Here is a 17220-nt window from a genome sequence, read left to right on the forward strand (position 1 = left end):
ATAAAATCACCAAATTTGCTAAATGTTATTACATATTATAAAACCTTATTTTATTGATGATTTTTCCAATTTTCCCAAAAAAGTTTTCGTTAAAAGTACCGAGCTTTTTGGTGTTCCCATAGAGCCAAAAACAGTGCGAATTTTTTCAATATTCTGGTAGTTTTGAACATACATTTTTTCTCAGAGCTCAATTAGTATCTTTCTCATATTCATTGGAATCATTTTTAATATAATAATTGAATCACTAAATTAAATGAATGTTGGATTAAAGTTCAAAATGTGCAAACATGCGTCATAAAAATGTAATTCTTACTTTGATTTTCATTTAAGTTTTCCTAGTACAAATTATTAAAGTTCATAGGGTACAATTTATTTCTAACGGCATGTAGTAACATCCTAACAGTACGTATTGAAAAAAAATTGTATGGCGAAGACTGTAAAAATATGGTAAAATTTGCCATGCTTTTGGTTCCTTGAGAACACCAAAAAGCTCGGTAATTTCTACGGAAGTTCTTTGGTAATCTTTTTTTGAGAAGTTAAAAACAAAATATATTTTTATAATATTTGATAAAATTTGATGATTTCATAATAACCTTAGAACATTGCATAAGAACGAAATATTCGGTTTAATTTACCTTCTAGTTTGCAGTTTTAATAAATGTTTGGTTAAAAGAACTATTGTTTTTATAAGAATCAGAATATCCACTAAATCTTTACAGCACGAACGGAAAAATTATAAAATCAATGGCATAAATACCGCAATAATTTTAGGTTTCATTAACCAAAATTATTATTATTTTTTCCGTTCGAAAAATAATTGCTATTGAGTATAATAATTGAACTAGAAATTGTTTTTGTGAGTAAATTTTATAGTTTTATGGATGTTAATCTAATTGTTATTTTCCATAATACACTCATCCGGAAATAAGGGTTACAATTATAAATTAGAAAGTAAATATTGAAAAAGTAAGAATACGTGCTCTTGGCCTAATGAAGGCAACCGGTCCCGTTATGACGAGTTGAGTAGTTCTTGAGTGGGAGAGTAGTAATTTTATTTTTCAATACCTACATTATCACTCTGCCTTAACTCAATAAAATTTTTAAATCTATTATGAGTATGATTCAGAAATGAAAAGTGCTAATTAGTATCATATTATGATATACAATGTTCAACCTCAAGGAATAAATTAAAGTATTATCTCATTGTAATTTTAATTACTCCTGATATTCTTTTTTTATAAAATCAGATATTACGTTGCAGAATTACTTTAGCCTAGATATAATTTTTTTAGTTAGATTATAAACCCACTCAAAGCAACTCAGAATAGCTCATTGAAAGTATATAGCAAGTGGTTTGCATGTAATATGTTTCTGAATTCGGTTTTAGCAAAGTAAACAATCATTATTAGAAGGTCTAAATAAATTTCATTTAACTCAATTTTAAATATCGACAATCGCAACTGAATACTGTCTTACTGGCATCTAACAACAAATATTTGTTTCAGTAAAAGTTTTTATCTGTTATAATCTTCATGAAACTTGTTGATTTAAAACTAAAAATTTCAAATTGAATTAAAAAAAATTAAAAATGAAAATAAAAATTAGATTTATAGATTTGTATATTTAAGAGGTTTTGAATGAAACTATTTGATTTCATACTTCTGTAATACAAGATTTATCACCAATGAGTTTGTTTTGTTAGTTTATATGAATAAGACGTGTTTTCATTATTTCTGCTAACAGCAATTGAAAGTTTACTGTTAAGATTGCATAGAATATTTTACACTTAAATTGTAGTTACGATGCTACATCATTCCATACACAATTATGACTTTTATGTATAAATACACAGCATCTCATTTTTTATGAATTTATTTTAATGAATAATATAAAATAAAATTTCAACAAAAATACAGCTTAAATGTAAATAAAATGAAGTAAAATAGTTCGTCAAAAAAGTGGTAAATGAAATACAAAAAGTAAATAAACAAATAAAATGTGAGCATATAATATTAAATATATATGTATTTTTCTCCAATTTTTGAACATTTCATTTCGAATTTTTGATTTAAAATGTCACAAAAGAAAGGTTTGTTGAAAATATTTTTCTCACGAAAAGTAGTTTTTAAATTATTATAGTTTTTAGTTTTCTTTTTTTCCTCTATTGTATCATTAAAAAGCTCTATAGTATTGAAGAAAATTCGAGAATAAACGCAGTTTTAAATTGGAGTGTTTTTAATGTAACTAAAGCATCGTTCCAGGAGAGTAAGTTAAATAATTTAATTTTCAAAAGACAAACTTCATTTATACTTAAATTTTAGTTACATATAACATACTTCCAAGAAAGCATCAAGAGATATTAAAATAAAAAAAATTGTGTAATTGACTAGGTATTTTTAAAGCACAATTTTATTCAATAGCAATATAGTTAGCTCACTCTTAAAAATAAAGTTGCTTTCCTAATGCTAAAATTTATAAAAATGCAAGAATGTTTTTAGCCTGTTCTCCACATAATATTTTTTTCCAAATATTTAAAGGCTACTTGAATCCTGTTTGTTGATGAAAAAGAGATGCAAATTTGTTAATTTGTGCTGATGAAAAGGAGATGCAAAATTTGTTTCATAACAAATTTATTCAAGATGATTTGTGAGAATGAATTTTCTTAGCTGCAGTGACAACTAAATTAGTTATAGATTTGACAAATTCACATATTTCATCAGCCAAAGAATGTTTTTCATCTTTATCATCCGGCGAAGAAGTTTCAGTTTCCTCATGTTTTGAATTATCTTCGCTTTCACCTTTTCCTTCGTCTGTATCTTTATTTTCAGTCATTTCTTTCTTTTCCTCTCTTTCCTCAGACATCTTTTCTTTACCATCTTTGTCTTCTGTTTTTTCTTCTTTATCGTCTTTGTCTTCATTATTATCTTCTTTATTGTTTTTCTCCTCATTATTATCTTCTTTATCGTCTTTGTCTTCATTATTATCTTCTTTCTTGTCTTTGTCTTCATTATTATCTTCTTTATCGTCTTTGTCTTCAGTCATTTCCTCCCTATCACCTTTGTCTTCAGTCATTTCTTCTTTATCGTCATCATCATTTTTGCTTTTATCTTCTTTACCGTCAGTGCTATCTTCTTTTTCATCATTGCTTCCTTTATCGATTTTCAGCATACTATCTACTATATTTGCTTCTTTACTTTGATCTGAAGCTTCTTTAGCGCCTTCATTTACCCGATTTTCCTCATCATCTGAGTCATCTTCTTCTTCGGCATCGCAATGACATTCTTCATTTCTTTGATTTTCTCTGCTATTTGAGGAGCCAGTATTCGAACAATCGCAATCATTTGGAGAATTCAATGGCAAACAAGAAGCTTTCAAAAGCAAGCAGCAAATAACTGCTGTAAGTACAGCCAAAATCTGAAATATAAAAAAGAGTATTCAGTTTACGAATAGCAGAAAGCATTGCAGTATTTAACCAATGTTTGTGTGAGTCTGTTATCAGAGTAAACTTTTTTGCTACCGTTGTGACTATAAATTGAAATGTTTAAAGTTATATCGTAATTGACGAAGTACATTGCATACTTTTGTATAGTATTTTGATTTGATAAGGATAAATTTTATAAAACAAAAGATTAAAAGACTAAATACAGAGGGACAATTATTGAGCTCTATGAAATAAATTTTTTTTCAAATACTACTAAGGGGAAAAATTGACACAAAATTTTCAAAAAAATGCAGAATACCAATTTTAGTTTATGCCACATTCCATATGTTTTCCATCAACAGCTGGTGCTGGAAAACAGTGAAACTCTTTGAAGTTATGGTTCGCAAATTTTTTTTGCAATATCAAACTTGTTTCACTTTAAAAAAATCATGTTTTTCTTGACTCCTGCTCTTGAGAAATGAACAGTTACAATAATAAGAGTGCATGCTCAAAGTAAGTTCCATTGTGTCCTGCATTTTACCACCACATTTTAAGTAAATCTCACCAGTCATTCAAAATTTATCAAAGTTTTTGTCATATAGTTCGATGATTGCCAACATGCAAGAACATTATCTTCTTATAAGGGTGTATCATAAAGTAAGATTACCAATTTTATTCCATGAAATATATTGCTTACATTGCCAGTAATAGTGTTCCATAAAAGCTTAAGTTCCAACAATATATTTAATCATAGTATAATAATAAATATTTTCAGTATATATTTGATATTCCATTAAATTGACACTCACTTTTAAGCGAATGATAAGAGATGGTTATTTATAATTAATTTGTATGATTTAAGGGAAATAATTGCTTGTGCTCTCAGAAATATTATAATAAAATTATGGTATACTGTATGGAGGATTACTTTGAAATACTATATTTGAACATGCATGCTTCATCTTAATCAAGTTCGATATGACTCCCTAAAACACTACGGAGAAAAAAAATTCAGGTAAAATTACTATAATAGTGTATAGCAATGGTATTTCTAGTAAAAAAACCATAATTCTGGCTTATACGGAATAAATTAAAATCTACGGTATTTAAACCATTCATTTACTAAATTTTAAAGTTCATATGGTAAATGTTTACCGGAAATTCTGATTTTCAAAATTATAGTTCTTATTAGCAGATATACAGTAAAAAATATATAACTGAAAAGTAAATTTTACCAAATAAATAATTTTTGCTCCATACTTTAAAATATCATGATGAAATTATCAAATTTCATCACATATACCAAATTTTCACTTATTATAAAACCATATTTTGATGCTAGTTTTACTAAATTAATTACCAAAGCGATACTGTAAAAATTATCAAGCCTTTTGATATTCTCATAGATCCTGGAGAAAGATGAATTTTGGCTTATTTTGGTAGTTTCAACTATACTTTTTTTCTAAAAGTGAAGATTGCCTTTTTCTTTACTTATAAAAATCACTAAACTTTAATATTTAAAAATATTGGCCCAATTTTATTGCATTGTAATAATACCAGTATCATAAGACTACAGATTTTTAACACCAATACCACACATGACGAGATTCCCCAATAACCTTAACCGATCTGAGTTCTTTTTTTAAAAAAATCAACTAAAAGTGTTCCCTCTTCAAAAGAAAATATTAACGTTTTTGAGTATCAGTTATTATTTTTTAATCGACCATGACTTGAATCAACGGTATCAATCTAGTTCAATGACAGGAAAATCTCCAGTTGTACAGCTTTTACACAAGGTTTTGTAACTAAACGTACTGCGTTCGTAATGTTGTATCGCAGGGCTCGAAAAAACTTAGAAATTTTACCCGTCCCCGAGGACGGTTTGTCCAACAATATACCCGCCCTCCTTTGAAACTAACCAGTCGCTTCTAAATAAATAAAAAAGTTTATGTTTCTCTTATTTATTACAAACATTTATATAAATTACACAATAAATCCGTAGTTACTAGGATTACATTACACAGTAATAAAAGAAATACCAGGTTATTAATATTAACCCAGTATTTCTCTTATGTAATAATTTATTTTTTTATGAAATAATTTAAATGACCAATGGTCAAGTTATCTGAAATGTCAATTTATCCTATGGTACTGCGTTTTTTAAATGAAATAAATATGACGTTTGTAGTTCCACAATCAAGCCAAATGAATTACAGAGGTTTCTGCACAAAAATTTGAAAGGTGTTTTCCATTTTGATAGATGTTCATCATTGCGTTTAACGCTTCTTGTTTAAGACCAGTACGTAAAGTGTGTTTTTTTCTTCTTTTTTATAATAAGTTCATAGTTGAAAAACTCCTTTCAACCGCTGCAGAACTCAAAGACAGAGATCATCAATTCCACCATGCGCAGTATGTTGAAGTATCGTGGGTTATTTTGCTGCATTAGGTCTTTATAAATAGCTTGGGCTCGGAGGGCTGAAGTTTACTGGTGTTTAGTGATGTTATGTATCTTAAATTTTAATGACACCCATTCATGAGAAAAAAAAATTTATCTGCTCCTTCAAAAAAGATTGTAAGATAACAAAAATTGAAAATGTATCACGAACATTAACGGGAAAATGGCCGTCCGCGCGGACGTCGGTTTCGAGAAGTTCGTTGTCCGCTGGGAATTTTTGACCGCCGAGGACGGGGGGACGGGTGGTTTTTCGAGCCCTGTTGTATCGGTTAAAAAAGTAAAATTCTTTTTGAAAAAAACGAAAGAAAAAAGAAGAAAACAGCAATTGTGTCATTTCATTTCATTATAAATTGTATCGTCGCATTTTTTTTTAATTTAAAAAATATCTTTTAATATGGATTTTGACAGCGCTCTTACTACACAATTATCCAATTAACGATAGTTCTATAGCCTAGTGGCAACGTTTCTCCTTACTCGCTAAATTTGTATAAAATTTTGTTTCTTTTCACAAGTCCTAAGATAATCCATCAGTTTAATTATAAAATTGAATCTCAATTTTAATTAAATTTAAAAAAAAATACTTATCACAAGTTTATTCGTAATCAGATTAATAACTTCTAATTGAAAAACAAGAAACAAAAAATTTACTAAATAGATTTCATATTAAGTGTCATATTTGCCAAAATATTGTATACACTTTTTCACGCAGCATTTTCATCTGTTTAGAATAATATAGGTTCGAAATCTCTAATGAAAAATTGTAGTTTTACTTAATTTTATATATAAAAAAAAATTGTACTTTGAAATATATTATGCCGTATCACCATATTTGTAAAAAAAATTGAGGATGAATTACATTCAATTTATTTTAATGATAAATAGCATACTTGTAAATACTAGAATTTTCAAATAAATCATTACATGGAATAATATTTTTTTTAAATTTATTCTTAAAAACATTACGTTATTGTATTTGATAAGACTCATATACATGCCATTTGTTTGATTAATATGAAAGTTTCAAAGAATTTTTCCATATATTTTATGTTTATTCTATTTATTAGAAAAATTAAGAGATTTGACTCAGAATTTCTTCCAACTTGATTTTGAGATAAATAACATTTTTGCAAGCATTGGAGCTTTAAAAAATCAAATTAATATCAAAAGCAAATACAAACAAAATGTTTTAATTATGCAGTATTATGATTCAAGCATAGCATTATACGTTATTTGATTAAATTAATATAAAAATTATAAAAGTAACCGCAGAAAAAGGCCCAATTCAATCTATAAGTTTATTCAATTAAATTTTTAATTTTAATGGTGAACTCTTTTCACATTATTTAGAGGATAAATAACATATTTGCAAATAGTCAGGTGTTTTCAATTTCAAATTTATTAAGAAAGCACTAATTAGAATTGGGATTTAGTTATACTTAATTTACATTAGGTCACATTAAGATGAGAAAGTCAAACTTTTATATGATTTTATAAAAGAATTGGTTAGTTTTTACGTTAGTCTTTAAACATATAAAAGATGGAACAATCAACGTATGCATATATTAATTTATATTTTAGGTAGTTAATTTGTTCACTTCGTTTATATGATAAATAACACACTTCTGAACTGGATTGTAAAAATAATCTGCCATTATTTTAATCATTGCACATTTAACATATTATGCATAAATAATTGCCATTTTTAGATTTAAAAAGTATTCTTATAGCTTTTAACTCATATTTTTAAATTTTCTTATCTCCAAGTTAATAAGCAAAATGCATTTCACACGATTAATATTGGTTATGGTAAGAAAAAAAGTACAAAATTGTATATTTAAAAAAAAATACATGCAGTACTTATGGTTTCAAAATGGTCCAAACTTGGACACTAAATAGTTGAAATTCGATTAAAATCAAAAAGTTTATAAAAAAATCTATAGTTGTTATTGAAAGAGGAAACATTTCTTATAAAATAAATACAAAAGACTGATAACTTTTAGTTAATACAGTCTGAATTTTCATGTTAAAAGCTGCAGTTTGTTTTACAAGATTTATAATTTATAATAGCAAAAGTGTAAGGTTGTGTTACATGTATTAAAAACAATGTGGTTTAAAAATTGTCCAAACTTGATCTTAAAATAATCAAAATTTAAAATTCAAATAATTCTTAACAAAACTTTTTTTAAAAAAAGCAGTTTATATTCAGAGAGTACACTCTATAACAAAAAAAGCGACGCACCAAGAACGCACTAAGACGCGCAAAATCGACACTCGATCAGGCTGGAATGATGTCGACTGGGGACGTATAGTCTTTAGCGACGAATCCCGCTTCCAACTGTGTCCTGACTATCATCGAAGACGTGTTTGGAGATGCACAGGGCAGCGGGGGGATCCTGCCTTCACTATTGCACGCCACACCGGCCCTCAACAAGGCATCATGGTCTGGGGTGCCATTTCCTTTGACAACCCTTTGGTCGTCATTAGAGGTACTACACTTACTGCACAGCGGTACGTCGACGACATCTTAAGACCTGTTTTGCTACCGTTCCTTTCGCAGCGCCCTGGGCTGGTTTTTCAGCAGGACAATGCCAGACCACATACGGCACGTGCTGCTATGAACTGTCTGCAAGCTTGTCAAACTCTTCCTTGACCTGCCAGATCACCAGATCTCTCTCCCATCGAGCATGTCTGGGATATGATGGGAAGGCGATTGCATCTGGCACGGAATGTTGATGACCTCGTTCGACAATTGGATCGAATTTGGCAGGAAATACCGCAAGAGACCATCCGGGAGCTTTATCGGTCTATGCCACGCCTTGTGGCGCTTGTTTCCAGACTAGAGGCGGGCCAACACCTTATTGAACTTCTTACTGTTACTCTGCAATAAATTATTCTATTGTTCTGAAATTTTAATCATTTACTATTCTGTACATTGTCTTCCTATCCGCCAATTTTCGTTTCAATCGGACAACTCCTTCTTGGTGCGTCGATTTTTTTGTTATAGAGTGTATTTCGTAAAAAAATGAAAACGAAAGAATTAAAAATTTTCTTTTACGTTAATCAAGACAAATTCATAGTTAATAAAATATATAAACATGAAAAAATTCATAGGAAAAATATCGTAAGTTAAATACAAACTATGAAATAAGACGTTATGAGTGAGTAAATTTTTATAAAAAAATTAAATTCTAACCATTTTTAATTCAAAGTTTAATTTTATTCCATTTTAAAAATAAAGCACCATTAACAAAATTCGTAAGAATGTTAATGCAGTTGAAAATTAAGTATTTTTACATTATGTAATTTTTAAAGTAACTGAAAAGTAACTAATAGCGATAAAAGTAATTAAGGAAAAACAGTTTTCTTACCAAATGAATCTGCATTTTCTACAATTTACTATCGTAAAATATAAGATATTTAAACTTCTAGTTGTGGTTTAAATCAATATATTCCTCACTATATATGTACTAAAAACAAAGTAGCACCCTTAAAATGTTTCAATAAGGTTTGCAACGGATTAAACTGAAAGAAAGAATTTAGTTTCCTGTGATTTTTATCAATCGAACTATTTCAGTAAACATTTACATAAGTGCGCATGATTTTTCACTCAAAATCTTAGGTGCTTTGTTTTTTAAAACTTACGTAAATCATTACCATGTTTGGATCATAAATTTAAAACAAATCATGTTTTTATAACAACGAATTTCTGTTTAAGTGAGAAGAAAAAATTGAATTGAATTGTATTCGTAAAAAGAGGTGTGATTTGAATTTTTTAAAATTATGTATTAACTGGAATTGCGCCATCAAAATCTAATAAATAAGAGGAAGAATGAAAAAAAGTTTCATGTGAGTGCGCAAGCAATTGTTTTTCGTTTTTTTCTACTTATATCATTTGTTTTTTGACAAGTTCAACTCTCATGCCAAATGCTCATTTTATTCTTGCGAAATATTTTTGCCTCACATTACCTTTTTCCTTTTCTTTTCGATATAAGTTAATTTTAAAGAAATATTACTTTATATTAATTGTTTTTAATGTTTAAAAAATTTAAAGCTAACTCATAAGTAAGAGGCATATTTTATTTTATTTTATAACCATTGTTGAAAAGCTGACCCAATTTTTGAGTTTACGACTAACAATATTCAGCTCCGAAGACTTGTAACTCAATGAAAAAAAATTTCTGGATCGAATTTTGGGTGAAATTTGTCTTTTTGAAGGATTTTTTGGTGGAAGTAACCACGGTTGCATCCACATTTGCGAGTTTTGGAACCATGAAAACTTCCCTTGATTAGCCAGACAGCAAAGGGACTCTAACCAATGAAGCGCCAACCACTGAGATTTTACATCAGCTCTGTGGTCGGTAGAACGATGGAATTCGAACCCGGTCATCTCATTGGGAGGCGAATGTTGTAACCCCTGAGCTATCACGGCTTTGTAGGAGACATATGGGTTTTTAAACATTGCAGGTGGTTTGACTAACCATATATTTTTCACGTTTAAACATTTATTCGTTGATGAGTTTTATATTGTGGCATGGTATCAAACAGAATAATATATTTTATATGTCATATTTATTGCCAGTAAAACTAAAGTCAAATCCTGTGTATTTACGTTTTCATTCAGAAAGAAAGCTTTTTGATTTTGCAAGATGCTTTTTCCTGTTTCATCACTCAATACCATATGTAATTAGACATCAAAATGCCAGTTTACTATTGTTTACTTTAACTTTCTAATTTGCAGTATTATCTTTTTTTTTTTTTTTGAAATATGGCTATTTATAGAGGTTTAGGTGAACCGTAGCAAATCAAGGTTTTTCATACACACCCCCAATAACAAGGAAATCGAACAGCGGAATAACAGAAAGAAACTAAAGAAAACTTCACAAATTTTTGTGAAGATCCTGAAGCAAACAAAAATGCTAATAATAGATTGTATTCAAATAATTCAAAGAAATATGATTTTTATTTTTAAAAGCTTTAAAAATTCTTTAATAACGTGTTTAGCACACGGAGAAAAAAATTCTGGTAAAACCTTCGGACTACATGGTAATAACCTTTCTGGTAAAAAAAAAAATCATATTTCTAGTTAATAACAAAATATACGGTATTTAAACCATTTATTTAATAATTTTCCGTTTATGTGGTAACGGTTTACAGGAAATTCTGGTTTTCAAAATTATGATTCTTGTTCCTACACATTTAGTAAAAAATACAAAACTGAATAAAAGAATTTAACTAAATAAGTAGTTTTTAAGCTATTTTGTAAGGTCTCATGATAAACATATCTAATCTTATCACATAATATGAAAACATATTTCATTGTTAATTTTAGCAAAATCATTGCACTTTGGTAAAAATTTTCGAATTTTTTGGCTTTCCCATTAAGTCAGAGACACGGAGAAGAAACACTGGTAATTTTGACCATACTTTTTTTCCCAGTGTATTATAATAACTTGATAGCATGTTTATAATTATAAAAATTTTTACTTTATCTTATGACTTTTAATTACTTAGTTATGTACATAATTAACATTTATATTACAAAGCTTATTCAAAGACCGTTTCCGAAACTTTTTTTTCTTACATTTCTCAGTTGCTTAAAATTTTGAGCAGTTAGAAGAAATTAAGTGGACATTGTGCAAATTTTTTTAATAATATTTTGCAAAGCCAAATTCATTTGAAACTTAAAACATTCATAAAAGTTAGTGTCAATTAGTCGGAAAACATAATTTTTAGCAAATAAAGTTTTGTAGAATATTTAAAAATATAAGCTCAGCTAGTCCAAAACACATTAGGTTCAACGTGCTTATAAGGTTAACTTAAGGCTAGTTACTTTGCAGATTTTTTTTAAATAATTATTTGCAATACGAAATGTTTTTAAACTTATCATATAGCAAAATCATTAAAAATTCCCGAATTTTTTGGTTTTCCCATTAAAGCTAAATGGCCATTACATAAATGGTACATAGTAATGTCCATTTTTGTGAAGAAATTACGGTTGAAAAATTTAATAATAAAACTTGTCGCTACATTGTCGTATCATCGTATCTACATTGTCGTATATAAAACTAGTCGTATCGCTAACATTAGGAATGGCATTTTGCGGAATTTTTTCTTTCAAATGTTCTTTTAAATTTTTTTTCTTTTACAATTTTTCATAATGCGAAGCTCATTTGAAATTTATTTCACAATAAAAAAAGCAAATGTAAATAATTAAGTAAACCCCCATATTCACCTAGAAAATTAAGAAATAAAACTTGTTTATTCTAAAACAGGATAAGTTGAAAGTCCCTCTATTGCAGTTATTAGTGTGGACGATTTGAGACTTTTTTAGTTATTTTTTGCTAGTTAAAATTCACTTAAAATTTGTCTCATATTAGACAGTAAGAATCAGTTTTTGGGAAATACCATTTATATGCCAAGAATTTTTTCTTTAGGAAATTTAATAATAAAGCTTGTTTAGTCCAAAACGCGATAAGTTATCGCTAACATTAGGGTTGGCATTTTGTGACTTTTTTTTTAAATAATCTTTTTCATATCATTATTCATTTGAAACTAATTTCCTAATTAAAAGGGATTTCCTAATTAAAAGTGTAATCACAGTATGCCTATACATACTTAGAAAGTTTTACAGAAATTTAAGCTATAAAACTTGTTTAATCCAAAACACGATGATTTCAAAGTATCTAAATCGCTACCGATAGTGCGGACATCTTAAGACTTTTTTAATTACTTTTACAATTAGAAATTCGTTTGAAATTTACTTTATTAAAAAGACTCATTATTATAAATTCTTTTTTTTCTTTTTTACCCTGTCAGCAAAGAACGGAAAACTGAAATATCGAGAGAGTGAGCAGTCCCAAGCAGGAGTGTTTTAATGTACAGTGCGCAATATAAGAAATATTCCACCCTGAATAATGATCAAGTGATCAGATTTTCATGTTTTAAGACTCGATCTTAATGGTTCGAGGGGATGACTTATAATATGCTAATTAATTAGTACAGACGATAATTTAAGTTTTGAAATCAGACACAAAAATGTACTTTCTCTGTGTAAATGTACCGTTTTTTCAACGGATTCAAATTTCTGATCCCCAAAACGTAGGGGGCAGCCACAATCCTGAAAATATGGTCTTCATAGTTTTGTCAGAAGAGCAGTCCAAAGTTTGGATTCCTTGTCAATTTTACTTTTGCGTATTTCGCCATAACCCGAGAACTTTTTCAGCGAATTTCAAAAAATAACTTTTAGTAAAAATTTATTATTATTTTATTATTTTATATAAAAATAGTCGAAACAAAATTGAATTGTAAGGTATAAATTTTTTTACATTATTTTAAAAAAATCAAATTTGATATGGTAAAATACAAATTTTTGATCCCCATAGTTGGAAAAACAAAACTATGGGATCATGCTTTTGAAGATTGCAGCTACCTCCTATATTTTGGGGGACGGAAATCCGAATCCGTCGAAAAATCGGTATGTTTATTCAGAGAAATGTATGTCTAATTTTGTAGCTTAAAATATCGTCTGCACTCATTAATTAGCATATTTGAGGTCACATCCTCGAATAACTAATATTGAGTTCTAGAACGTGAAGGTCTGATCATTGGATCAAAAGTTATTCATGGTGGTTCGTATTTTATTTCACGCTATGTACACGATTACTAATTTCAGAATGAAAATAATTTTCGCGCATTGATAACGAAATTCTAAAACAAAATGAGATATAAATTGAGAAGAAATGGAAGGTTAAATGCAAACAATTCATGCAAGAAAATCGCTCTATATTTTGTTGTAATCATGTTATTAAGTTACGCAAGTTCAATAATAACGTAGAGGTGTATTTTAGTTTTAATGATGCTTCATTAACACTGTAAAGAAATGAGTTTCATCAGATAAGGTCTGCTTTTCTTGTTTAATTTTTTAACATTTTATTTTGCTTTTTATACTTTTTACAAATTCATGTTAAAATAATTACTTAAAACGAGTAAGACTGAAATTAATAGTTGTGTATCTAATAGTTGTGTAAGTTCAAGGAATTATTTCAAATGTAATTTCCATATAATTTTAAAATTAATACAAATTTAATCTTAATTAACATAAATCAAATTTTAATAAGAAGGACTTAAATATTTTAATCAAAGGTTTCGCTGAATGCCTGTGGGGAATTTTTCGAGAATTTCATTTAAAAAAGAGTACCGTGACTACAATCTTAAATATACGAATTCTTTAAGATTTGATTTCTCAAGAGCTATATGTCCGATTTCATTCTAATTTTGTATTTTGCCTTATAAAATTATATATTTAAAATGACGCGAAATTTATACGCTTTATAATTCAAAATGATTTGTTTAAATAAAATAATAATAATTATTGAAAATTATTTTTTCGTTGAGATATCTTAGAAAAAAGAAATTTTGTAATTAAACTGCTGTTTGTAGAAAATGCAACACCATGAAAGAATCATCAGAATCAAATGAAATTTAATGCAGAAACGACTTGTACTGATACAAATAAATGATGAAATTTTCAAAACAAAAGAAACAAATTAAGCGTCCGAAATCAGTATTTGGTGCAGCCACCACGCGCTGCAATAAGTGCTGCTATACGACGTGGCATGGAGTCAAACAGATGTTGAATATCTGCTTGAGGAAGAGAATTCCATATCGCTTGTATGCGCAACCAAAGTTCGTCTTTGGAAACTGCAGGACGCGGATCACGAGTGAGACGCCGACCAACCATATCCCACACGTGCTCAATAGGCGACATATCCGGCGAATAAGCAGGCCAAGGAAGAAGTTGCATGCGTTGTGCTGAACAGAAGTCTCTAACAGTCCGCGCAACATGTGGGCGTGCATTATCCTGCTGAAAGATAGCTCCAGGGATGCCTTGAAGGAAAGGAACGACTTCGGGCTGTAGCACTTCACGGACGTATCTGTTGCTATTGAGATTACCCTCAATTCGTATCAAATTGGATCGTCCATGATACGAAATCGCACCCCAGACCATAACTCCGGGTGTTCGACCACTATGTCGTTCAATAATACACTCAGGAAGGCAGCGTTGACCGGCATAACGTCTAACACGAACACGGCCATCATGGGTCCACAAATTGAAGCGTGATTCATCTGAAAAGACAACTTGGTGCCAATCAGCTCGCCAGTCTCTGTGCTCAAGAGCCCACTGCCGACGCAGCCGTCGATGATCCGCCGTGAGGGGAATCCTGTATAATGGCACCCTTGCACGCAATCCACGGCGCAGCAGACGACGACGAATTGACGAAGCCGACAATTGTACACCTGTAGCAGTAGACCAATGTGCTGCCAGCTGCCTGGAGGAAGCTGTGCGATCATTCACCGCCATGCGGAGCAGGTGTCGATCATCGCGCTCTGACGTCACCTTCTGTCGTCCAGTGCCTGTTTTTCGAGTTGTTCGGTGCTCGTCGGTCCACTGCTTCCAAACTCGCATCACTGTGGAACTGTTCCGCTGCATACGAGCTGCTATTGCGCGATAGGAAAATCCTCCTTCTCGAAGGCCGATTATCCTCCCTCGTTCAAACTCCGTAAGTTGCTTGAATTTCTTATTCTTCCGTCGTGGAGGCATACTCAGGTCTCACTAAACGTTTGCCACTAACAAATAATCATAGACTATTTTCAACGTCCCGCTACAGCACTTTATTTATACGCTTTCAGCATCAATTCAGAGGGCGCTGCGCGCGCCACGCACGCGCGATGGCTCTGAAACTTTATTAATTTGCATAATATCCTATAATTGACATTTGCTGCGAATTTCATTTGATTCTGATGATTCCTTCATGGTGTTGCATTTTCTACAAACAGCAGTTTATGTGGAAAAAAATTTCGATTCGCTTAAAAACTTTTCGAGATATAGAAGAAGGTGCAAAAAGTAAAACTAATATTTAGGGGTCCAAACTTTGGGCAACTCTTCTGACCAAACTATAGGGACCATATTTCTCAGATTGTAGTTACCTCTTATATTTCGTGAACCACAATTCCATATCCTTCGGAAAAAGGTTTGTTTATTCAGAGAAACTGCATTTTTATGGCGAATTTCGTAACTTAAAATATCATCCGCGCAAGCTAATTAGCACATTTGAGCTTACCCCCTCAAACCATTAGATTGAGCCCTAGTGCGTGAAGATCATTACATTAGGGATCAAAAGCTACTCAAAATAATTAGTTTTTTTTTTTTTTTTTTTTTTTTTTAAATTGTTGCATTTTACATATTTTCAGACTAAAACAGACTGACAACTTATTTGGATAGCGAAGAAAGATGATAAACAAGTACAAGTACAAGATTGTGCTTTTTGTACATAAAACCCTTATAACTATTAGTCCGATCATTTTGAAATTTTTCTCAAATTAGCATGAAAAAATGCGTCAGAAAATATACCTTGCATGATCAAATAATTCCTAAATAGTAATGTAAGGTGCATATATAATATCCTGAATAGTAGGTAAGGTACATCAGAAACGCTTAACCCCGTCCCGCCCCCTGTCGGGGGCATCCGGGGAGCAATTTTATTGATCAACTAGAAATACAAAAACAATTCTCAGTTTGAAAAACAAAGGGAAGATGAGTATTTACAATGAGGAATAGAAAGGGTGACTTGAATTCAAAATATAGATAGCAAAACAGATGAAAAGATGACTCCATCAACACAGTAACGAAAAATGTAGAAAAGCAAGATATGTAAAAAGCAGATATTTGAACAGATGAAAAGTTAACTCGGTGTACAAAGTCGTTAATTTTAACAGATGGAAAGCTGATCCAGTCCATGTATCAAACAAGTTTAAATGTGAAAGTAAGTACAGGTGAAATGTTAATTCCATACACAAAGTGTCCTATATTTTAATTATAAAACTCAGGGTAGGTGGAAAGGGAACTTTCTACCTTTACAACAAATCGAAAAGTTTGATGGGGTTTGGATAAGTCTTTGAATTTCAGTGCGTGATGTCAATGTTCTGAGTTCGTTATTATGACGTGTCTGGTGGCAAGCCAGCGCTAAAGTGGCTTTCGATGATTCGTTCTATGCCCTTTTGCATAGCTGGTATCCTCCAGTGTTGTTTGAGGGAGCTATAGGTCAGGTTTACCGGGAAATTTGCTTTTCTTATGTTATCAAATAGAGGGCAGTGAATCAGTATATGTTCCAGGTCATCTGTAACTTTGCAGTTATTGCATAGGGGAGATTTATTGTGAAACTTGGATTGGTATGTACCCTGGGTTCCGTGGTTTGTGATAAATTGGTTCAAGTAGAAATTTCCATAAATTTTACGGTAATTTACCCTCGGGATTAGATGGTGGGTATGCCTGCCCTGGTTTTGA

The 17220-nt window shown here is 30.4% G+C and overlaps 1 protein-coding gene across 1 annotated transcript; it reads right to left on the reverse strand.

The window, feature by feature from the left end:
* Window positions 1-2613: 2613 nt before the first annotated feature.
* On the reverse strand, window positions 2614-9451 carry LOC107449177 (uncharacterized). The gene is made up of 2 exons (XM_043055716.3): window positions 9245-9451; window positions 2614-3414 (listed from the first exon to the last, which is right to left on the reverse strand). Exons 1-2 carry the CDS (start codon window positions 9257-9259, stop codon window positions 2635-2637), a joined length of 795 nt encoding a protein of 264 aa, XP_042911650.2. The 5' UTR covers window positions 9260-9451; the 3' UTR covers window positions 2614-2634.
* Between the last annotated feature and the right edge of the window lie 7769 nt (window positions 9452-17220).

Source organism: Parasteatoda tepidariorum, chromosome 4 (assembly GCF_982258835.1).
Source record: "Parasteatoda tepidariorum strain Cologne lab strain chromosome 4, Ptep-v5.0, whole genome shotgun sequence".
Taxonomy (NCBI): domain Eukaryota; kingdom Metazoa; phylum Arthropoda; class Arachnida; order Araneae; family Theridiidae; genus Parasteatoda; species Parasteatoda tepidariorum.